The sequence below is a fragment of the Cervus elaphus genome, chromosome 27 (genome assembly GCF_910594005.1).
Source record: "Cervus elaphus chromosome 27, mCerEla1.1, whole genome shotgun sequence".
NCBI classification, from domain to species: Eukaryota; Metazoa; Chordata; class Mammalia; order Artiodactyla; family Cervidae; genus Cervus; species Cervus elaphus.
The window spans coordinates 5,443,107-5,466,582 of record NC_057841.1 but is presented as its reverse complement, the minus strand read 5'-3'; the positions used below and the strand labels follow the sequence as shown (position 1 = coordinate 5,466,582).

Genomic DNA, 23,476 nt, shown 5'->3' with positions numbered 1-23,476 from the left:
TTAGGAAGTGCATACCAGACCTAAGAGCTAGAAACACCCATTTTGCTCGACTGGGCCCTAAAGTGCTGCATAATAGAAGAGCTTGAAAATCCATACAATTGCTCCCATCAGACGTCTTGCAGAGCTAGCTTTGCTCAAAGATTTGTCATTAGGGAAAGACAGGGCCAAAGCCGCTCCCCAAAGGTACTTGTGGCCTACATAGAGAGGAAAGGCCCCTTTGAGGAGCTGAGACCCGGAAGGTCCCCAATCATGCCAAACACACTCCCCCTGCTTGCTTCCTCATTGGCAGTACTGGTCTCAGCCAGGAATGTCTGTGCAAGGTTTGCAAAGGAAATGGGCATTTCACAGCCCTCTCACTAGAACGTTGCAGCTCTGAGCGGAACTGGAGGTCTCCCGTTGTATCAGTGAACTTCTTGCTTCAAATAGAGGCTGGCAAACACACGGCGGCTTGCTGTCTCTTTTTCCCTGAAGGAGGCTAGCTTTTCCCGCATCCTGCGAATTTCCTGCCCCAGGCTCCTGGAAAAGGGCTTCTTAGAATTCCTTTCTTAAGGGCAGTTATCTCTGAACCTTGGGGAATAGGGAGTCGCCCCAAATTGAAAAGGAAAGGTAAAGCCACGTGCACACATCTCTAGGGTCCCCTTTGCTCTGTAGGAGAGCTCTAGTGAGACTAGGTCTGTCCAGGAAATTCTTGGCTTTAACGGGAATGCATGCAGCTTCAGGAACTGCATACCAGACCTAGGGGCTCCAAGGCACCCATTTTGCTCGACTGGCCCTAAAGTTCTGCATAATAGTAGAATTTGAAAATCCATACAATTGCTCCCTTCAGACATCTCACAGAGCTAGATTTTCTCCCACCTTTGTCAGTGTGGAAAGACAGGGCCAAAGCCGCTCCCCAAAGGCACTTGAGGCCTACATATGGGTAAAGGCCACTTTCAAGGGCTTAGCCCAGGAGGGCCCCCAGTCATGCTAATCACACTCCTGCGGCTTGATTCCTCATTGGCAGTACTGCTCTCAGCCGGGAATGTCTGTGCCAGGATTGCAAAGGAAACGGGCATTTCACGGCCCTCTCCCTAGAACTTTGCTGCTCTGAGCAGAACTGGAGGTCTCCCGTTGTATCAGTGAACTTCTTGCTTCAAATAGAGGCTGGCAAACACACGGCAGCTTGCTGTCTCCTCTTCCCCGAAGGAGGCTCACTCTATCCGCATCTGCAAATTTCCTGTCCCAGCTTCCTGGAAAAGTGCTCCTTAGAGTTCCTTTCTTAAGGGCAGTTATCCCTGAGCCTGCGGTATGAGGGAGTTGCTCCACTCTCAAAAGGAAATGTACAGCCACATGCACACATCTTTTGCATCCCTTTTGCTCTGTAGGAGAGGTCTAGTGAGCCAGGGTCTCTCTGGAAATTTCTGGGCTTTGATGGGAACACACCCTGTATGTTAACCTGCATACCCGACCTAGGCGCCCCAGAGCCAGAGATTCTCTCGAGTTGTCCCTGAGGTGATTCAGACTAGCAAGAGCTTGAAAATTCCCCAATTGCCCTTTTCGTACCTATCACAGAGCTAGCTTTGCTCCACCCTTTGGCAGAGCAGGAGGAGGAGTGCTGAAGCCCCTCCCCAAAGGGGCTTTAGGGCTACGTCAACAGGAAAGGCCCCTTTGAGGAGCTGAGCCCAGGAAGGCACCCTGTCATGTCAAACACACTCCTGCTGCTTGCTTCCTTTGGACAGTCCTGCTATCAACAGGGAATGCCTTTGCAAGTATCGCAAAGGGAAGCGGAGATACACGGCCCTGCCTCTGGATCTTTGGTCCTCTGAGCAGATCTGGAGGTCTCCCATTGTGTTAGCCAACCTGTTCCTTCCCAATAGAGGCTTGCAAACACACGCCGGCTGGCTCCCTTCTCACCCCTGAAGGATTCTTGGTTTCCCCACATCCTGAGATCTCCCTGTAACAGCCCTCTGGAAAAGTACTTCTTGGAGTTTTTAGGGGCAATTATCCCTGGGCTTGGCGCCTTAGAGCGTAGCCACACATTCACTTGAATGGCACAGCCACCTCCACACATCTCTTCCCTCCCCTTTGCTCTGGAGGAGAGCTCTTGTGAGCCTCGATCTGTCAGGGAAATTCTTGCCTTTGATGGGAACACACCGTGTATGTCAACCTGCATACCGGACCTGGGCCCTCTCTGTTGGCACCCCCTAGCCTGACCGTCGCAGAAAGGCCTCGCCTTTGGAGTCAAGGCCTTTACCGCTTTACCCCTTCGCATAAAGCTCTGAACCGCGAGGTTTTCCCAAGCAGCCTAGTGTGGGATGGAACTCCAAGGGATTTATCCTGCCTGGTGATTTCACCTGCTGGGATTCCACAACCCTTAGTCTGGCCGGCTGGCCCAGTCCTGCTTCCGGCACTTTGCAGGCCAGCGGGCCCTTGACCACCTGCTGGGATGGGAAAGGGAAAGGTCCATGAATTGCACCCTAGAAACTTAGTAGGGTGCATGGATTTCAAAACCTGGTGGCCACCCAGGCAGGAAAGAAGGGAGGAGGGCACCTTGCTGCCCTTTCATGGGGGAATGTGTGGCTGTCCTGCTGGGGGACTTTCCATGGGGACCCTGTGCAATAAGTTTGGTATTTTGGAACTGAATAATTAGAACGTGTAAAAATTTTAATATATGAAGAAAAAACAAAACAAAACAAAACAAGCTCCAAGTTGTTTTGCAAATTGAGGTCTCAAACTTGACGACCTATTTTCCTTCTACTGTGGCATTCTATGAAGAAATGTGCATTTAAGAAGAGTCAGAAAAGTGAGGGAAACAGAAAACCCAGAGGTGCCCCTGTAGTTTGGTGACGGCCTTAGGAGGTCACTTGTAAATGCTGCTGACTAATCAGGAGGCAGTCTCTTCCTGTGGCTGATGGGCACAGAGCTCTGCAGGCTTGTCCTTTGCATGGATGTTCTTGTTTGTGGAAATCCAGCTCGGAGCCATCTCCCGATGTGTAAGAATTTCCCAGACTAGACCCCTAGGCAAATCCCGCAGGGCCAGAGGCTCCTTCCTTCATTGTATTTGTCCGTTGGACTGAAAACCAGCAATGCCATCTTTTTTTTTCAATCTAGTCTATCATCCAGGGCTTGGAGTAATATTTCTCTCCCCCTCAATAGGCTTGGGTTCCAGGGATGAACTATCGTCAGTTGTCCACGATTTTGCAGATGAGGAAACTGAGAGCCAGAGAGGGTGGAGGACTGTCCAAGGGAGAATGGGATATCCTTCCAGGAACCCTGGCTCCTGGGTTTTTAATGAGCTTCCTACCCAGCCTGGTCATTAACTGGCAAGTGTTGATGTTGAGAATAAACTGTTGGTGGAAAGGTCAAAGGCTCTTTGAAAGAACGTGCCTACCAGCTGCGCATCTTGTGGACTATTTTCATTGTACTCCCCGACCCTTGGAAAGTGCTGGGCACAGGGCAGATGCTTCATTTTTATTGAATATGTTCAATTTCACATAATAATATCCATAGTGGCAGCAACACTATGAGGTATATTAGAACTCCGATTGTCACAGTTGGTACTTCACAGATCAGTAAAGAAAGAAAACTTTTTATTAGGAAGACTGTAAGAGAATTGCTAAGTTTTAAGTTTATCCCACAAGGATATTTTAAAAAAATGAAACAAATCTCTCTGATCATCACCAAGGCTATCGGAGGTCTGTTGAGGACCCCACGCAAGGGAGCTTCTGCCTCTTGGGACACCCCTGCTTCAGCATCTCCCTAAGCCAGCAACCTGGGACAGCTGAGTACACTTAAAGTTCCTTCCTTGACCTAGGGAGTTTTTCTGGAAGACAATTTTTTGACAGATAGGGGTGGGGGGAGGTTTTGGGATGTCTCAAGTGCAGGCCATTTATTGTGCACTCTATTTCTCTTTCTGTTCCCTGGTGACTCAGTTGGTAAAGAGTCTGCCTGCAACGCATGAGACCCGGGTTCAATCCCTGGGTCGGGAAGATCTCCTGGAGAAGCAAAGGACAACCCACTCCAGTATTCTTGCCTGAAGAATTCAATAGACTGAGGAGCCTGGTGGGCTACAAAGGGTTGGACATGGCTGAGTGCCCGAACACTTACATTTAGTGTTATTTCATCAGCTCCACCTCAGATCATCAGGCATTAGATCCTAGACGTTGGGGGCCCCTGCTTTAGTTCCCTCTTTCATCTTCTACACAGCTCCAGCCTGCTTCCTTGTCCTCTTCCACCTGCAGAACTACCTGCCAGGCTTCTCTGAGTGTGACTGAGAGTCTCCTTCCCTCGGAGTCCCTTCTCCTAACTGGGTTTCCCTGATCTCCATTTAGGCACTTTTGCCCCAGGTGGTGCTAGTGGTAAAGAACCTACCTGCCAATGCAGGAATCCTATCCCTGGGTTGGGAAGATCCCCTGGAGGAGGGCATGGCAACCCACTCCAGTATTCTTGCCCGGAAAATTCCCATGGACAAAGGAGCCCGGCTTCTCATTGCAGCACTTTCTCTGGTTGCAGAACTTGGGCTCTGGAGCATGCAAGTACTTTAGTAGTTGTACGGGGGCTTCGTTGCCCCTGGGCATGTGGAATCTTCTAGGACCAGGGATTGAACCCGTGTTCCCTGCATTGGTAGGCAGATCCTTTACCACCGGACCACCAGGGACATCTCCTGTTCTCTTTCACTAGAGAACGATATTTAAAACATACATGTAGGAGCTATGCTCAGCTGACAATACTTGGAAATATATACATGTATTCCAGCTTACCTTTGAACATATTCAGTTAAAGGTAATTTGTGATGATGTCTTCATGGATCTTGTAACCTTTCCTTTTGTTTATCCGTAACTTCCCACACCAATAGTAAGATACCTGGCTTCCACCACTTGTCATGTATAGAATTCAGTGCTTGTCCCATGTGGTTACTGAAAAAAACTGTCCTCCAAAGGAGGCTGTGCATGCATCCCACCAGTATCTTGAGTATGTTTCTGTAGGAGAGTTTACTATTAGTATAACCTCCATGGCCCGGTGTCTATTTCAATCTTTACCAGTTATGAATGGGCTTATTTACTCTAGTTTTCTTGGACAATTTGAGTACAGATTCTTTGTTAGATATGCATTTTTTAGGAAAACGATTTTATTTATTTTTGGCTGTGTTGGGTCTTTGTGTGTGGGCTTTTCCCTAGTTTGGGTGAGCGTGGGCCATAACTAGTGGTGTGCAGGCTTCTCACTGCAGTGGCTCCTCTTGTTGTGGGGCAGAGGCTCAATCTATACAATAAACCAAACCAAATCAAATTATTAGAATTAAAATATCTCATTCAGAGAAGTTAAAAACCACAGAACAGAATACAGAAAAACCAAGGATTTACAACTAGAGAATACTGTTAATTAAATATATCCTAGTCTCTAAAATTCTATTATGTTATTTCTTATTCAAAGATTTGCTGAATCTTAGATTCATTTTTACCTGAGATGGAAGAAAAATTCTTAAAGCCCATCACTTCACATTTTGGCTTGATTGTTTCTAAGAGTTCTGGAGCTGAAATAAATATGCACTTTATATATTCAGTTACTTTTTATTAATCAAAGGAAGAGACACTTCTATATGCACCTACAGCTCTAGAATGTTATCAATTAATGATAAAACTAAACTCGAAACTTTCAGTAACTTTCATCAGAAGAAAACAAAATTCTTAATTAATGGTTTCAGTAGAAAATAATTCAACAACATGGAAAATCATATTTTCATGGCTATTAACACTATTCTGTAGCTCCCCTCGATACCAAGAAAACCTTATGATAAAGACCATGTTTTTGCTCAACACATACAGTATTTGTCCAAGTACCACAAAACACTTAAACCTGAAAAAAGCAGAATTATGTATCAGAGCACTTAAACACATTCTGTTCTTAAACAAAGTTCTGTTAATGGTAAAAGCAAGAACATGAAGCCTATGTGGAGGACACAGGAAGACGTTTTAATAGTTCGGCACTTTTAAAGGATAAGTACTGGGTAAGTAGACTAGAAACAATTAGAATCCAACCCATTAAAGACCATGGCTCCACAGAGTGAGCTGAGCTAATGAGGGCCTGGCTTGCCCTGGCCTGTGGCGTCACTGCTCAGGGGAAGCCGGGGCTCCAGGCAGGCACGTTGTAGACAGGCTGCTACCCAAGGAGGAGAGCGTGCCAGTCGGGGGTGGAGGCAACGCCAGAGGGAGGGAAAGGATGCTCACTCTCAGGGGCCCTGGGCCCACAGGTCTAAACCCCATGAGGCCAGACAGTGAGAACCCTGAATCCCACACTTAGAATCCTCTGCGACACAGGCTCACCTGCTCCTGAAGCCTGTCCAGGTCTGTGACCACACAGACAAGCTGAGTGCTGGAAGTGGAGATGATGGGCTTTGTTTCAGAAGGGCCACTCGCTTGGTCTTCGCGAAGTCCTTGGGTGATAGAAAGATCTTTGCTGCCAGTTACCAAAGGCTTTTTAACATCCTTAGCACTTTCATTAGAGATGGGCCTGAGTAAAGGCTGAAAAAGGATTTCAGCAATAAAATGTTTCCACCTGCAAGATACATGAGCATGTAACTCAACACAAAATGCCAGCTGTCCACAAAGTATTAAGTGAAAGTTAACTCAAGAAAGGATACCACATCCTGTCTCTCCAGGTAGGTGTGAAAAACAGAAACAGGACAAACTTTGATCCTATGTGCATTTCCCCTCCTTGACTTAAGTAACAGTCAGAAAGTAAGCAAGAGGTCCCGAAACTAATGGAAAATTGAGATCCGGAACATCATAGGTTTTAAAAAGTTAATTAACTGCTTAAGGTAAACGATTTACTGTATTTACTTAATAAATTATTATCATAAGGGTAAAAAATAAAAGTCTCAACCTCAATTATGCTTCAAGTAATACAAACGACATAAGTGTTCTCTGCATAATGGACTGCTACAAGGGAAAAAAAAAATCTAAGAGAAGAGCACTTGCATTGAGAAAAGAATGGAATATTCTAGGTGTAAGAATAATCACTGGCTGGCATCTTGCTGGGGATGATGAAGCAAGTCCAGGCCTCAGAGGATCATATCAAGTCCATGGTGTCCCAGGAACTGCACGATCTTCATGAATAGTTTCATAGGGCAGGGTGCTCTACTGAGACTCCTCTGAGTAGAGGGAGGCAAAGGAGGAAGAGGAGAGGAACGTGGATGGAGCACCATTATCTGCTGGGCACCTTCGTTATCAGTTTGCTGGGCAAGAAATCTCTTTACTCCTCACCTCACAACAAGCATATGTAGAAGCTGTGTTCCTATTTTACAGACTAAGAATCTGAGATTCAGCCAATTTCCCTAAGACCACAAAATTAAAAAGAGCAGCAGGGCCAAGGTCTGACTTTGACTTGAAGCCTGTGCTTTTTCCACTGAAACACTCTCCTCCAGTTGACAGAGTGCTTCCGTGTCCGTGGATGATGGCTTCTCCATGTCATCTTTCCTACACTTCCGCTCACGCTTTCTTATACTCATCACCTTGCACTGGCCGGGGTGTGTGTCTATCACTGAGTTGTCTGTGCAGCAGGCATCTCTGAGGCCTGGAGCGGACGTGGTGGGGCCGGGTGCTCAGCACTGGACCACTGTGGCTTTATGCACAAAAACTGATCAGTCATCATAGGCATGTGAATACCTAATACAGCCAAGCTGAAAAGGGTTTCTGAAACGAAGGCAAGGTTAATCAATTTTACAACCTTCTAATTTCAGCCACTTGGTGTTTTTCAATTTCCAAATATTAAGGAAAAAATGTGGATATTTTTATCATCTTCATTAAAATGATCATCTCTGTTTTATGGTGCCTCTGTATTGGAGGCACCTTACAAAGATTCTGGTTTTCCTAAGGGAAAATGAGGTCAATGCGGTGCTTTTCAAAAGGACAAAGCAATGAATATGTGACAACTGATGCCCCTAAAGGTCACATAAACAAGAGTGAAAAGGAAATCCAGTGCAACGGACAGAAACTTGGGAAGTTGGACTATAGCCCTTGCATCAACCTCTCATGACCACATGGGCTTTAAAAATCTTGGCACGTTTAGCTTAACCTATCTTTAATTCATTTCAGTCTTGATTAGGGATGAGCACCAGCCAGCCCTCACCTCCTTGACAAATATGGAGTACCGTGCCAGATCTGCAGCGTCAGTCTCCACAGACGATGCGCCAGCAGCGGCAAGAACATCTTGTCAGACCAGCACCTCCGAAGGCTGCTCCACGTCCTATGAGAAGCCAAAAGGTGATACAAGCTCCCAGCTAGAGGTAAAAACGCACAGTTAAGGAGTCGCAGTGGAAGGGCTAACAGCTAAAATCTTCAACAGACAAGCCAAGAGTGAAGCCAATGACATTCTGAAGAATCCTATGAGGTCAGCGAAGATTTAGGGAGGTGGAGTGGACAGCCAAGAGGCCTGTAACGCTGTTTTCTAATTTTCCATGACTCCTTCTCCCAGGCATTTGATGCATATTAAACATATATAACAATCAGAAATAATTAGTTAACAGGTACTTTATAATAAAGCAACAAATGCAAATTGGAGTGGCAGTCACTTGCAAGGGTTTAATCTTTGGTTTTGAATTCGTCCTGTCTTCCCTTCCACTCCTGAATATGCTATTTAAATATAGGAAGTCAATTACACATGGCTACTTTTGCAAAGACAGCTGAAAATGAACTTTTGAGGCTAAAAGAGTGCAGTTTAGATGGAAGTTGGCCACACAAAAGGGAGCACAGTGGAGTGGAGCTTTGTGGCTACAGGAACAGCCACCTGGGTGAGCAGGCACCAGGGACGCCTAAAGCGTGACTAGATGCAAACACGTCTGGAAAGCGTAGGCTGACCCCAGCCACCCGCCCACTGTCCCAGGACTGGGCCAAGGGCTCTGGAGGCCTGAGGCAGCAGTCCGAGCTGAGAGTCATCCTCTGGAGGGAAGGGTCATTCTGATCCTTTACCTCAGCTTGAGAGGGAAGTGGAGGGTAGCCACAAGGCTACAAAAAAAGGCTGTCACTTAAGCACAGCAGGGGTTATATCCCCTTGACACATTATATTCAGAAGCGAAAATGTGGTCTCCTTCCCCTGTTCTTAAAGTATCCTTTACATCATCTCTATACAGCTGGAAGCTCTAGAAACCTTTTTTTAAAAAAGAACTTAAACTGTATCTTCAGGGTCTAACTTACTTCCCTGGTGGCTCTGACGGTAAATCATCTGCATGCAATGCAGGAGACCTGGGTTTGATCCCTGGGTCAGGAATGGGTACCCACTCCAGTAATCTTGCTTGGAAAATTTCATGGACAGAGGAGCCTGGTAGGCTACAATCCATGGGGTTGCAAAGAGTTGGACACAACTGAGCAAGTAACACTACTGGAAGACAGCAAAAGGTCAAAGTGCTCCCAGGGCGCTAAGGCCACCAAGAAGACTTGGTGAAAGGAATTAGCCCGCTTAACGATAGCCTCTGTCACTTTGAGGATGTTACCTGGTGCATCTTCCAGGACGTCTGTAAGTGCTGCTTCTAAGGATCCCGCTATTTCTCTAAATCTGAGAGAAAAAACAAGAGTGTAAATGGCTGTTTTCTCTGCTTCAGGTGCCTCTCCCCCCAGCCTCCCCCTCCCCAGGCAATAGGACCATTCTCCTGCTTGCTTGTAGGGCCAGTGCCTTAGAGATGCCCCAGCAGCCCTGATGCCTGGCCTCCAGATTTTTTTTCTTACTGAGCAGGAAATAAACTTATCTGAATTACTTGACCAGGAAGCCATTTCTGGCAAGTCCCACCACCTATATAATCAGGTAATCACTTCAGGGCCATAAGACTGGTTTTTCCAGTCCTCTTAGCTCCACACTATCAGAAGAAAGCAAATGTCCCTCAAACTAAGAAATGCAGAAGTTATGTTCTATATCTTTGCAGCTTGAGACATATCACTGAAAGTAGGCAGTTAAACTAGAACAAGTCTCTGCCTGGCACTCATCAAATGTCTGCTGCCTGTCTCTCGTGCTGCTATTGGTAACTGCAGGCCCACCCTGAGGCTCAGGATCTGCTTTCTGGATGGGTTTTCTGTTTTCTCTGCTGGGCCATTTGTCATTTCATACCATCTTCTCACAGCCTTCTGTTTTAATACCTCATGTGGACACATTTTTATGACTGTGAAATGAAACCGTGTGTGTATTCATTTCCTTAATTAGCTGCCTATGTAGCATCCTCCTTCCCACCTATATAACCCTTCCATGTTCATACTTTCTTTACCATACATTCTTCTGTCACCCACTAGTTCCCTTGCTACCAATAAATTCTGACACATACTTAACATCAATTTACCTAATCCACAATCTTGGTTTTTTGGATAGCACTTACATGCTTTTTAAAAGCAGTCCAGAGACTGATCTTCAGGAAACTGGAGAGTAAACGCAGCAGCACTTCATAGAAATAGCAGCAGCCCTGCCCTCAAAGGCACGAGTGGCTGAGAGCAGAGGACCCTGGCCCACCCTGCCTGCTGGAGCTGGCCGCTCCCCACAGCTTCCCTGTGCCACACGCAGGAAAGAACTCAGCGACTGCCCCGTGAAGCCTTTGAAAGGCGAGTCTCTCCAAGCAGCAGGAAGAGGCCCAGAAGGAGGCAGAAGAGCAGTGGAGGAAGAGAAGGGAGCACTGGAGAACCGCAAAGAAGGCGGTGCTCCTGAGCACACTGGGGGGAGAGGGCAGGGGCTGCCTTGCAGTGACGAGAGCAGACCAGCTCCTGCGTTCGCCTCAGACCCCGAATCCCACCGTTTGCCCACATGTTAACACACGAAACACAGGAAGGAAGCTTCAGCACAGAAAAGGCCTGGCACCAACACAGCATTGTTCAGAACGCGGAAAACCAGAAGCCACCTTCACAGCCCCAAGGAAGGGAAGGTTTCTGTAACATGCGGCACAGTTCCTACTGAATGCAGCGTGAAGAGAGGTCAGCTGGAAGTTCTGCGGCCATCAGAGGAATAGGTATCATTCAGTGTAAGTAATGACACAGGATAAAACTGTATGTATGCCACAACAATCTGAAAACCATACAAACGAGAAAGTGCAAGACACAAATGCAGCAGACCCCTAACATTAATGCCTTTTAATCAGACGTGCAGATGACGTGTGACCAGGTGTGAGATCCCTAAGACTAAAACTGTCTATGTCATGTGACCCAGTTGTCCCCTCTCCCTACCCTCCAGGAGTCCAGCACCAGCCCCTCAAGTAGCTTTGCTGGCCAGTAACTTCCAGGATTGAGGTGTTAGGTTGTACTTCTTAGAAAATAAACAAAGTGAGATGTTACTTTGGTGAAATTTGAAAAGTTATGCTATAGTTTTCACAGGTATATGGGATGCCATTCTACTCTTGATAGAGGCTTTGTAAGAAAGGCAACCCCAAATACAAACACTCCTAACTCTTCCATTTGGGTATGGGGATGATCTGGAGACACACACCCCTCCCCCACACACGGCTCTACTGACGCATGGACACAACTTGAGGAGGGTGGAGGGGAAGGAAGGCGCATCAGTACCACGCACACTCCATGCTGTAGAGCAGCTACACCACACTAAGCATGTGCTGAATGGAGCAGAGAACACACATGTGACCATCCTGGGAGCATACACCATTCTAGCAAAAGCTCAATCAAAAAAGACACACCACTGCCTGTGGCACTTAGGGCGCTAACACCCAGCTTCCAGGCAGCCACTGATTTACTACCATTTGAAACTGCTGGGGCCCATGTGTATTTAATCTCTTTCTATGAAAACTAATGCCTAACCCTACTTTCCAAAACTCCTGAAGAACAAATGAAGTGTTGACACAATAGGGTGTGTTGACACAACAGGGGACCAGAGACAGAAGGGGTGCCCGTGTGCTCACAGAATGGAGGTGGTGGGAGGGGTGCCTTTTTCCCTGAAGATGACGGGGATGTCGGCACAGAGTCAGACCCTGAGAGTGCAATATTAGTACCGATATTCCTTCCTAGGAATTTGCTGAAACATCACCATCCTACTGGCCTTTAGGCTTACTTTAAATGACCCTGAAGTGAATCAGACAGCAAAACAGCTTTGACACCAGCCATGTTCGCAGAACATTCTGTTATCCCAGAGAATAAATAACCCAACCACTGACAAAAATCAACAGAATGGTGTTCTATAAAGTATTACTTGAATTTCTTTTTAAGTGGAAGAGCAAATGCATGGAAAACAGGTTCCACACTTCATAACTCAAACCTAACTTTTTAAATTTCATCAATTTTAAATAAAACTATTCACAAAGAAAAGTTAAGCAATTCCTTTGAATGCTTATGGCTAGACTCTGGTGAAGATTAAAAATGTCTTTCATGCCCTGGCGCCCCGCCCCCGCGACTTGAAGGGGCCGGGGCTGCGGCCACCTCAGAGCCTCAGAGTCGCGTGCGTGGGGTGTGGGGCAGTGCTGAGGAGACGAGCCTGAGGCACGGAGGCTGAGGCGAGCTAGATGCTAGAACAGTCCAAGGAGCTGCAGCGCGGCGGGAGCCCGTAGCCAGAGCAGTCCCGGAGCAGAAACGGCCGCTGTCACCACCGCTGTCCGCGGAGCCCAGCTGAACTGGCCATGGCCTTGTCGATGCTGCTGAACGGGTTGAAGGAGGAGGACAAAGAGCCCATCATCGAGCTCTTGTCAAGGCTGGCAGTGATGGTGAAAGCATAGGAAACTGCCCCTTTTCCCAGAGGCTCTTCATGATTCTTTGGCTCAGAGGAGTTGTGTCACAACTGTTGACCTGAAAAGGAAGCCTGCAGACCTGCAGAACTTGGCTCTGGGGACCCACCTACCATTTATAACTTTCAACAGTGAGGTCAAAATGGATGTAAATAAGATTGAAGAATTTCTTGAAGAAGGCTTATGCCCTCCCAAGTACTTAAAGCTTTCAGCAAAACACCCAGAATCAAATACTGCTGGAATGGACATCTTTGCCAGATTCTCTGCATATATCAAGAATTCAACGCCAGAGGCTAATGCAGCTGTGGAGCGGGGTCTCTTGAAAACACTGCAGAAAGTAGATGAATATCTGAATTCTCCCCTCCCTGATGAAATTGATGAGACTAGTATGGAGGACATCAAGTTTTCCACATGTAAATTTCTGGATGGCAATGAAATGACACTAACTGACTGCAACCTGCTGCCCAAGCTGCACATTGTCAAGGTGGTGGTGAAAAAATACCCCTAAACTTTGATATTCCAAAAGGAGTGACTGGCACCTGGAGATACCTAACTAATGCCTACAGTAGGGATGAGTTCACCAACACCTGCCCCAGTGATAAGGTTGAAATAGCATACAGTGATGTCGCCAAAAGACATCAAAAGACATTACCAAATAAAAGAGGACTTATGAGAGAAATGTCTTCACATCTTCCCCTGACTAAGAACATACTTTTCCTAACAGACTGCTCCTCTTCCTAGAAAGTAGAAACTTTATTTGGCATGAACGTGCAGTTATTCCAGATTAGGATAAAGCATAGACAAGGTATAGTAGCTGTCTTGAAATATATATACTCCTAAGCAGTAGTACTTTGAAATTCCTTTATCCTGCCTATATCCCCAAGCCCATATTCTCGTCTCCTCCAATTTGGAGACACTCCATCACAAGCTTTCACTTTAAAAGTAGTTTGCCATCTCTCTGGAGCCTTCATCACTGGAGTCCATTCACTGTGTATTGATGACAGAACTTTTGAGGTGCACTGTTCAACCGTTAAAATAGTAACTGTAAAAAAATAAAAACAAAAACAAAACAAACAAAAAAAAGTCTTTCATGGGACTGGCTGAGTTTCGGCATAGTTTAAGACTCAATTACCAGCTTTGAGAGAACCTATGATGAGAGGAAGACGGGCTGAGGCCAGGCTGTGCTACCCTGCAGGGCCCAGAGCTCCAGAAGGCAGAATGACATGACAGTGCAAGATTACCAAGTGTGGGGGTCTGGGGTCTGGGGAAATGACTAGCTAAGAGGTGTTTGGAGGCAGTAAACAGGAGTATGGGCTGTGATGGTTCTTAGATATCTAAAGCAATCTAAGCCAAAATGTAGACTACAGGAGACACGGAAAGTTTAAATATTATTTTTCTACTGCACTCTTACACTATAAAATGATGCTTCACCATTTAAAATTTTTCTCACAAACCAAAAGGGCTTCTTGCCCTGGCTACATCTTGATCACCATATAACGATTACATCCCATGCAGTCCATGAGTATCTCAGACAAACAAATCCTTAATTTCTTACCTACATGATAACATAAACTTGAAAAATTAAGTATAAAGCTCAGTATTGTATGTAAAAGAGCACCATACTAACAGTCTGACAGCTTTGATTTCATCATCAAAAGAGGATTATATACATTCTCAATCATGGCAAGTCAAGGGATTTAATATATTTCCCTCTCTGTAATTATTCCTAAGAACTCCAGGGAAGGACTGCATCATAATTAATGAAAGCATCCAGCAATTTAAACAAAAAGCTTGCAAGTCTTTAAAAACCACTCTAAATAATAAAATACTCTAGTTAACACCATTCTATGGAGGAACTCACTGTGATCTCATTCAAGAGAATCTTTTTCTAGGGGAACATACATTGTTAAGAAGTTATCCTAAATTGCCCCCAAATTGTCTACAGGACCACTTACTGACACTGGTGATATCATTATGCTATCTGGAAAGAAAGTGTCACCATTTTCCAGAATACTCACCAAGATTATAAAGGAAGCCAAAATAATAACTACAATTCTTATACATTGATGGATGGAATCAGCTACACAAAGAATATTTCAAGAAAGAACACTTTTCCTGATTCCCTCTGAGGATAAAAATGTTACAGATGAGCAAAACTACAGATGAAGGATAGGTCTGCTATTTGAAGCAAGTGATGGAAGAGGAAAGTGGAGAGGAAGAGCTGCTAGGTGACCAGCTCTCTGTCTCTTCATGGTGAATGAAGACATAGCACCTGGGAATGAAGCTGGGCCTGGTCTAGCTCCCTTGGAATCTAGCGTTCTCAGCTTGCTAATGACAAGAGAGTAAAACTTAATCCTTTTGTCATACAGGCCAGAACTTTGGCAATCATGATACTTCTTGTGCGTTTCTGTTCTAAATTGTTTCCCAAGGAATAATATGATGATCTCCAAGAAGGGGCTGTAAGATGGAGTTCAGTCCATCTGAACTGGTGTTCAAATCCTATTTCAGAAGGGTGGAGGTGATGGGAATAAATTACTGACCTTATTTGAAAATAAACAGGCAAGTTCCACTTATTATTGAAGCTGTGATAGGCAGGATGTGCTCTTAATCTTTTTACACTGGCCTGTGATCCACACTGCCGTTCAAATGTTCTTACAAAATCCATACTTATGGTATATTTCTAAAATAAGAACAAACAGGTGGAATTTTCACTTTAAGGAAACTAACCAGAATTGGGATCACATACTGAAAAATGGAAATCAAGATAAAGATCAACACACAGAATCATAGGGTTAAGATCTCATTAGGCCCTTACAGGATCTTCCTCTGAAGATCCCCACACTGAGTGATGCCCAAAGTGGTTCTATGACTTGCTCAAGGTCTTAGGTGGCAAGCCCATCTAGAGACCCAGGTATGCTAAGTCCAGTGGTCTTTAAGTGACAGCTCTCACTCATCTTCTAGGGCACCCCTAACTGTCCAATGGAACCACGAGAGATCACAGATTAAGCGGTATAGTTTTCACTGCCTTTCGAGAAGAAGTACAAAATTTAAAGAAAGGGAAGAAAGGAGGGAAGAAAAGGAAAGCAATTACTCAAAGCATGTGAGTAATTACATCATTTTTATAGATGGGACAGCATGAAGACTGACAAGGGGAATCTAGCAACACCACTAAGAGCAGCAGGTAACACTTACTGAACATGTATCATCTGGACACAGTGTTTACAATTGTGTTATTTAATTTAACCCAGAAAACTACACTACTAGGTTAACTGCTTTCATTATCATCTCCCATAGAGATGACACTTTCTCTTCTGCTCAGGCTCAGAGAGAACTGACTCAGAAACAAAGCAAGGAAACAGAGGAACCAGAAGCCCAGACAGTCAGCAGTGCAAACCTGCAGCTGCATATCCTTTGGCAAGGGCTCTCAGTCCCCCGGCTCTAGGGGGAACACTGCAGGATTTCCCACGTACTTCTCACTGAAGAGAAGCTCCATTCTGGGTCACCAAACCAATCGCCTAAATATGATGTCTGTGATTACATGGGAATTGTAGTACAGTAAACACCATATAGTGTTAAATTCCTTTCAACTGGTTTGGAGCTGCTGCTGCTAAGTCGCCTCACTCCTGTCCGACTCTGTGTGACCCCACAGACGGCAGCCCAACAGGCTCCCATATCCCTGGGATTCTCCAGGCAAGAACACTGGAGTGGATTGCCATTTCCTTTCCCAGTGCATGAAAGTGAAAAGTGAAGGTGAAGTCTCGCAGTTGTGTCCGACTCTTAGCTACACTTACTGAATTCCCTAAGTGTGCTCTAGATGTGAGGAGCTGAGACAAAGAAAAGTTATTACTCATCCCTTTTGGGATAAAACCACACCCCTGCATATAATGGATATTAAAGCAATGCAAAAATACTTCTCTCTTCTCAAAAGCATGTCTCATTAACACTGAAAACTGAAAGCATTTCTTGCAAGAAATGTAACCACGAACATTAAGTATTGGTTTAGAATTCTAAAGTCAATGATTTCATCAGAAAGCTTCATTCCTGAGCTGAAATATCTCCTGAGCCTAACACGATCAATATGATTCTCTAAAGAGGGATGTAAAGGGTCTAGCATTAGCATTAAGACCATTACCTCATTCTGCTTATGGTATCTATTTTTAAAAGCCATACTTTATTTATTTACAAAGATCTATTTTATAAAGTCACAAAACTCAGTGTCACATAACTGGTTGAAAATCATATTACTTAATTATATGGTTCAACATACTGTAACAAGGGTCAAGAGAATAGATAAGTGGTATTTCTGATAGTAAAGTTCTAAATTTGTGAACTTCACCTGTTGTGAAGTTATTAGGCCCAGGCTCACCACACTCAACTTGTACCTCTCTACACTTTAAAGATCAGTAAGCAAAGCGACCAAGCACAATTAGAAAAAGAGGCAAATAGAGCTGCTAGAAATGAAAATAATGATAAATTTGAAACATGTGAAAAGGAATTTAGACACAACTGAAAAAGGAATTCTTGAACTAGAAGAAAAATCCCAAGAAATTACCCAGAATGTAGCACAAAGAGATGAAAAATAAAAAAATAAATTCAGGAAACATGAAAGATAAAGTGAGGATAATTAATTAAGAGTTCTAAAAGCAAATAATAAAGGAATGAGAAAGAAGCACAACTGAGTTAATGAATAAAAATGATACAGAAATGATTTAAAAAACCACCAATCCTCAGATTCAGAAAATCCAACAAATGTTAAATTCAGCAAATAAAAAAAAGTCCACACTAGATAGATCAGAATGAAACAGCACACCAAAGTCACTGGGAAAATTTTAAAAGGGGAAAAAGCCATTATAACTACCAACCAACAACAGCAACAACTACTTTCAAATGACAAAGTTCAAACTGCAGAGAATAATACTTCCAGCAAAACTACGTTTCAAACATAAAAGGTATAAAGTTATTTGCAAACAAATACTAACCGAGGGTTTATCATAAAAAAGTGAAATTTATTATCAACAGAAATTTGTAAGAGATGAATTTCAGGAGGAAGGAAAATGATCCAAGAGAAAAGGTATAACATCCAAGAAGGAACAATAAGCAAAGGAAATGATAAACATGTGGAATAATTTTGAGAGGAGGATGATGGCCATGTTAAAGCAATAAAAGTAATGCCCAATTGGGGGGCATAAAAAAATCAAAATAGAAATAAGACCCTGGTAACTAACATATACTATGGAATGGCATGATTGGCATCTAAGATCCTTGTGCTGTATGGGAGGCTGAAGGACACCAGTAACTTTAAATTCTGTTAAGTAAACACTAAGGTTACTTAATACACAAATAAACGGCGGGCAGAACTTCCAAATCAGTAGAGGGGTAAAAGAGAATAAATGGGAAAAACAAATTCCCGAAAGTGCACAATACAAAGAAGGTGGGAAAGAAAAAAAAAAAAAAGAGAGAGAGAGAAAGGAAAAGAAGAAAGAAAAATGGGACAAATAGGAAGAACTAAAAAACCACAAATATATCAATCACTACGATCACTGTCAATTTAATAAATTACCTAATTAATAGACAAAGACTGTCATATTGAATAAAAAAATAAAAGAAACAAAAATCAAAATCCAGAGCAGGAAGAGGAGGAGAGGCACCAAGAGGCTGAGCAGCAGGGAACTGAGCAGGAGATCGGGGTGCAGACTTAGGCCATTTGGCCTAGAGTCTTTTTTTTTTTTTTGGCCTAGAGTCTTTATTCCTCTCCAGGACACTACACAACATCTTTAAAAAACGGAAAATTAACATATGGGTTTCCTTTTGCTATATCAACCATGAAGTCCTTTAAATAAAAAACATGATTTAAAAAAAAAAAAAAAGAAATATCAAGGCCTCCTAATCTTTCAAATTATATAGGACATTTTTATACTACATTAATAATTACAGTATTAGTTATATTATATACTACAATCCAATTACTATTTCTTGTTTTCCTTCAAAGTGATATAGAAGAGTTCTACAAACTTAATTTTTCATTGAAAACAACTGTAAAGAGATTTGCTTTCAACAGTCCTTAAGATCTTTTTTAAAATTTAGATAAAAAACATCCATATCTAGTCATAACTGCTTCTCGACTGAATTCTACCTTACATTCTAAAAAATATTCTTAGTCCCCAAAGTATCAGAGACTATGACCTGAATAAAATAATGCATGTATTTTTAAGGTAAATGCTGGCTCCGCAACTCAGACTGTGATTTTCAATAAACCACAGAACTGTGCAAAAGACTGTGCAAAAAAGACACGATTATCTCAGGTTAACACCTTCAAGAATCAAGACAACAGAGGGAAAGGTAACTGGTGAAATGCATCAGGATGCCCAGGATTAAAAAGCATGGGTAACTTTTCTTCTAATCCTCGTATTATTTCTGGCCAGACAGAATTCACCAAAAAATCATAGCCGGGAACAATATTGCCCTTTTCACTGTAAGATAAGAGAAAAATTTCAGTCAAATACACCAGAAACATCTACTTACAAAAAGCAAAATTCCACTGTGGTATTTTAGTAAAATAAAAGTTCCTCAGCCTAAAATTTACTTCAACTTTTTAAAAACAACTGTATTTGTCAATTATTTTGTTTTTAGGCCCAAACTTCTATTTCACTCCTTGATCTCATTCTCATCTAGAACCTGACACATCCTCTGTGTCCTGACTCCTACAATTATAGCAAACATAGCAGACAGCTGGGGTCAAGGATAATGCAAAACTACGCCGACTTGCCGTGGCACAGTTTTCTCCCCTTAAATGGACTACCATGTTTATACACTATCTTGAAAAAGCAGCAATCTAATACCACAAGAAAAGCAATCTTTGTATTCAACCTTAACACCACTCAGTTCTAAAACACTGTTAATCACACTAATTTACCAATTACTAACAGCTTTGTGACTCAGCTACCTCTGATTACCTTCAGGTCTAACGTTCTATGACCATTTCATGTAAAATCTGGATTACAACTCTTAATACAAAAAAAACCTGATAACATTCATGGTTTCCATATGCACATGCTTTATTTTGTATTGTCAGCAAAAAGGCCAAATTCTGAGTTTCTAATTCACACACTTAGGTGAGAGAGAACACTGAGAGAAAATCATGCTCTCAGGAGCCACAGCACCTGAGTTCAAATCTCGGGTCATTTAACCATGTTTTGGTTTCCTCATCTTTAAAATCATAGGGTCATTATATGGAATAAAGTTTGTAAAGCATTTAGGATGGTGTATGGTTTGTAAAGCATTTAGCACTTACTGGCATATAGTAAGTGCTATGTTAATAGTGTTAAATACACAGTACATAAATTAAAAAGGCGGGTTCCTTAAGTTTCTCTCTACTTAAAAATCTGTAAATATCTTTAGGCAACACCATCTCACTGATCTACCCACTTTGCTGCATTGTTAACATGCTCTATATTAAGGTAATTTTCTTTATATTCGATGAGGGAAAGGAGATGCCTATGTCCCACATACCCAGTTCCACGTATCATATCATATACTTTTAATCCCAATAAGAACTAGCTCTAATAAGGTATAGGAAGAGAGAACAAAATTGAAGATTGTAGAATGCAAATGCACATAATGTGAGCAACAATGAATGACAAGATCACCTCATTTCCAAACTAAATATATAATTAAAGCCTCAAAAGGAAAATTTATCTCTGCAAGATCAACAGTTAGAAAAGCTAATTTACGTCCTCTGGAAAATAACTCCTGAACATCACTGCTATTGCTGGGTATACAGAGCACCCAAAGGCAGATGCTGAGCCAGGGAGGGTCCAGGGCAACAAGACGATGTGGCGTGAAGCAAAGGCAGACGACCTACCAAGGTACAGTCTAGATACTCAAATTTCTGAGCTTTCTACATGAGTTCTGCCACCCTGAAAACTGTGGAAAAGAACAAACATGTGAGGCATGAAACTTGACATTTCAGGACCAAGACTAGGCTTGTCAAATCTAAGGATCAGTTGTTTTGTTACTGTGGCCTCTTTAATTTCACATGATGACTTCTATTAAATTCTTACCCCAAATCCAAATCCAACTAAATCTTGACTATTATTACACAAAAGTGGCAAAACAAAGCTTCATCTGAAATCATCTAGTGGAAACAGAGAGGGTACTTCCCAGTCAATCAGCACATTTATTTCCCAGGTTTCTCTTTTCAAAAAAAAAAAAAAAAAATTTCAAGGCTAAAAATAATTTTCACTCCATGAAGAAAGGGACTTGATTTGCCTTTCTAGTGCTGCAAATTGACTGAGTCTTTCATTTCACAAACATTGGATAGTTGCTGTCTTAAGACACTGTGCCAGGGGTGGGGAGTATGGGCTGTGCAGGATGGGAGCAAGCTGTTAAGATGGAAACTAGTCCTCAATAGAAGTGAGAGCAACACGCAGTCGCCTGCAGAGAACAGGATGAAAGCCAGACTTTAGGATGGAAGGTGGGAGGTCTCTTGAAGGAAGTGGCATCTGCGTTGTGCTTCACACGGGATGACAGATCAACAAAAAGAAAGGGAAAGGCAGAGGACTCTGAGGAAAAACACAGACCCACCAAATGTGTGCCGGGGACCAGCGGAGCAAGGGAAGCCCACAGAGTGCCACACACAAGGACCACTGAGGCTGGAGTGTGCAGGGCCTCCTACGCCGCATCAAGACGCCTAGACTTTCCTCCACACGCAACAAGCAGCCACTAAAGACTTAGGAAGAAGGCAGTGCCTATATATCAGAATTGTGGGTCAATGTGACAGCCTAAGGGCAGAGGGGACGGGAGAGGGTAGAGGCAGGGAGAGGAGGTGGGCAGATCCTGTTATTCTGGATAAAACTATGACAAAGGCCCGGATCAGGCCAGTGGTGATGGTGAAAGGCAGCCGGGTATTTATGAAACAAAGCGAAAAGTATGGAAATCAGGCAAGAGGAGGGAAAACTGAAGATGACTTTAACCACAATTAATATAAAACTTGTTGAATTACACAGAATTCATATTTATAAACAGATTACAACATCAGAATAATGGAAGGAAACCAACTTTTATTTCACATGTAATTGAGGAAAAAGTACACAGAAGGGGAAAATATGGGCTGTGAATTCACAAAGATGTACCCTTTACCTCTGCCCTACTCATTACAGTTTCCTTCTGAGGCGATGACCCACACCCACCTCATAGTGCCATGCTAACAATTCACCCAGGGGAGCACATATGAACCCGAATCAAACGAGGCAGCAATAATCAGCAGGCGCAAGTTCTAAGTACAGCTGCTTAAACTACCTTGAGATGGCTCCTCCTGTGACCTCTCGAAGAAGGCGGCAGTGATGGGGAACGAACTCCAAGAGTTTATCATACATGAGCTGGAGATCACTCAGACGACTATCAACAATCTGCTCTAGAATCACCTATTAAGTGAATAGCATTTTAAAAAAGCATCTCAAAGAGAGGTATGAATTACACACTACAGGAAAAATAGAGAAAACCTTAAAAGTATGCTTCCTCATGCCCCCTCCTCCCCAGCTAACATGTTTTCTAACAGTAACAGCTATACTCAGAACTAGTTTCAGGATTTGGAAGCACAGCTCTGATCCAGGGGAGACACAGGCTGGGTGACAGAGACTGGCCTGAAGCTGGAGGCCAAGCACATTTGCCTCCTCCCCTCCCGAGACTGAACAAAATAAAATGACAATTTCCCATAACAATAGCCCCTCCCTGTACTGACCTCGGCCTTTTCTTCTACCATAATTTAGATCGGGGAAGGCGTGAGACAGAGAAAGATGGAAATATATATTTTATTTTACTTTTACTTTATTATTTTATCTTTTGTGTTAAGGTTGAGAGTCAAGAGGTTAATGACAAGCATACGAATTTAAAAAGAAATTAAAATGTGGCCTTGGTTTATTTAATATGCCACTGAAACATCAAATGTTTCTCTCATTTAGCACATTAGGTTCAGTTCAATGAAAAACAAAGGCATAAGTTAGTAACGATTTTCACTTACCGAGACAGAAATAATGTAGGTAATTTGTCTTTTTCATTCTTAGCAAGTTAGGTAAGAAATATAACAGGATAGGAAGAGAGGAAACTGACAGATCATTTATTTTTAGTAACTCTAATAAAAGCTGAAAGGATTACTGAAGTTAATCCTTACATTTCGTTTTTATCAATGGGATTCCATGTCCCCCATTTATAAATGGGAGGCTTTCATCCCAAAGTCATGGTGAACAGGGCTTTGTACTTACTGGACAGAAAAAGGATCCACACTGACAGAGGACTGAAGACAGTCTGCAAACACTAAGGATGGGCTTGTGACTTTTATCAGTTTGAACCAGATGAAGCTGCCGCTTTTCTGTGTCAGAAAACGTTGAGTAGTGGCAACTTCATATGGTACAGTCTACATTCTGGCTGCTCAAAGGCAGAATATGCTTACTTTCCAAAGTTTAACTGCATCCTTGGAGATGAAGGACACTGGATAGTCAAGTTCTGGACTTAGGGTATTACGCTGCTAATTTGCCTATGAAAGTCCTGCATCAGTGACTATTTCCTCCCTCCCACCTTTCTGGCTAAGAGACTCCTCAGTATTCAAGACTTAGGCCACATCTCTGTGAAGACAACCTTCAGCACAGATTTTCCATGGTCAGGGTTTCAGCAGGCTCCCTCACCAGGAATTTACACTGCAGTTTTGGTATCTGCTTACTTGCTCCATTTTACCCACTAGACTGATAGTTAAAAATTCATTTTAAGAATTTAGTGGCAAATAATTTACATACCATAAAACTGACCTAAAAA

The 23,476-nt window shown here is 43.1% G+C and overlaps 1 protein-coding gene and 1 pseudogene across 6 annotated transcripts in view; one reads left to right on the top strand and one right to left on the bottom strand.

Moving 5' to 3' along the window:
- Positions 1-3,438: 3,438 nt before the first annotated feature.
- LOC122684714 (conserved oligomeric Golgi complex subunit 2-like) overlaps positions 3,439-23,476 on the bottom strand; it is a 39,830-nt gene continuing 19,792 nt past the window's right edge. For 2 of the 6 annotated variants that reach the window (XR_006338131.1, XR_006338132.1), the window contains exons 3-8: positions 21,968-22,092; positions 9,464-9,525; positions 8,104-8,254; positions 6,300-6,531; positions 5,438-5,509; positions 3,439-5,238 (exon numbers count right to left, since the gene is read on the bottom strand). Coding sequence is in view for 2 of the 6 variants with exons in the window: in XM_043888966.1 (XP_043744901.1) it covers positions 5,473-5,509; positions 6,300-6,409; positions 6,444-6,531; positions 8,104-8,254; positions 9,464-9,525; positions 21,968-22,092 (573 nt within the window). In the remaining 4 variants the exon portion in view is untranslated. Of the gene's footprint in view, positions 5,239-5,437; positions 5,510-6,299; positions 6,532-8,103; positions 8,255-9,463; positions 9,526-21,967; positions 22,093-23,476 lie in introns of those variants that run through there. The other 4 variants (XM_043888966.1, XM_043888967.1, XR_006338133.1 and 1 more) reach the window with 4 other exon arrangements.
- Positions 12,566-13,411, top strand: LOC122684864 (annotated as a pseudogene).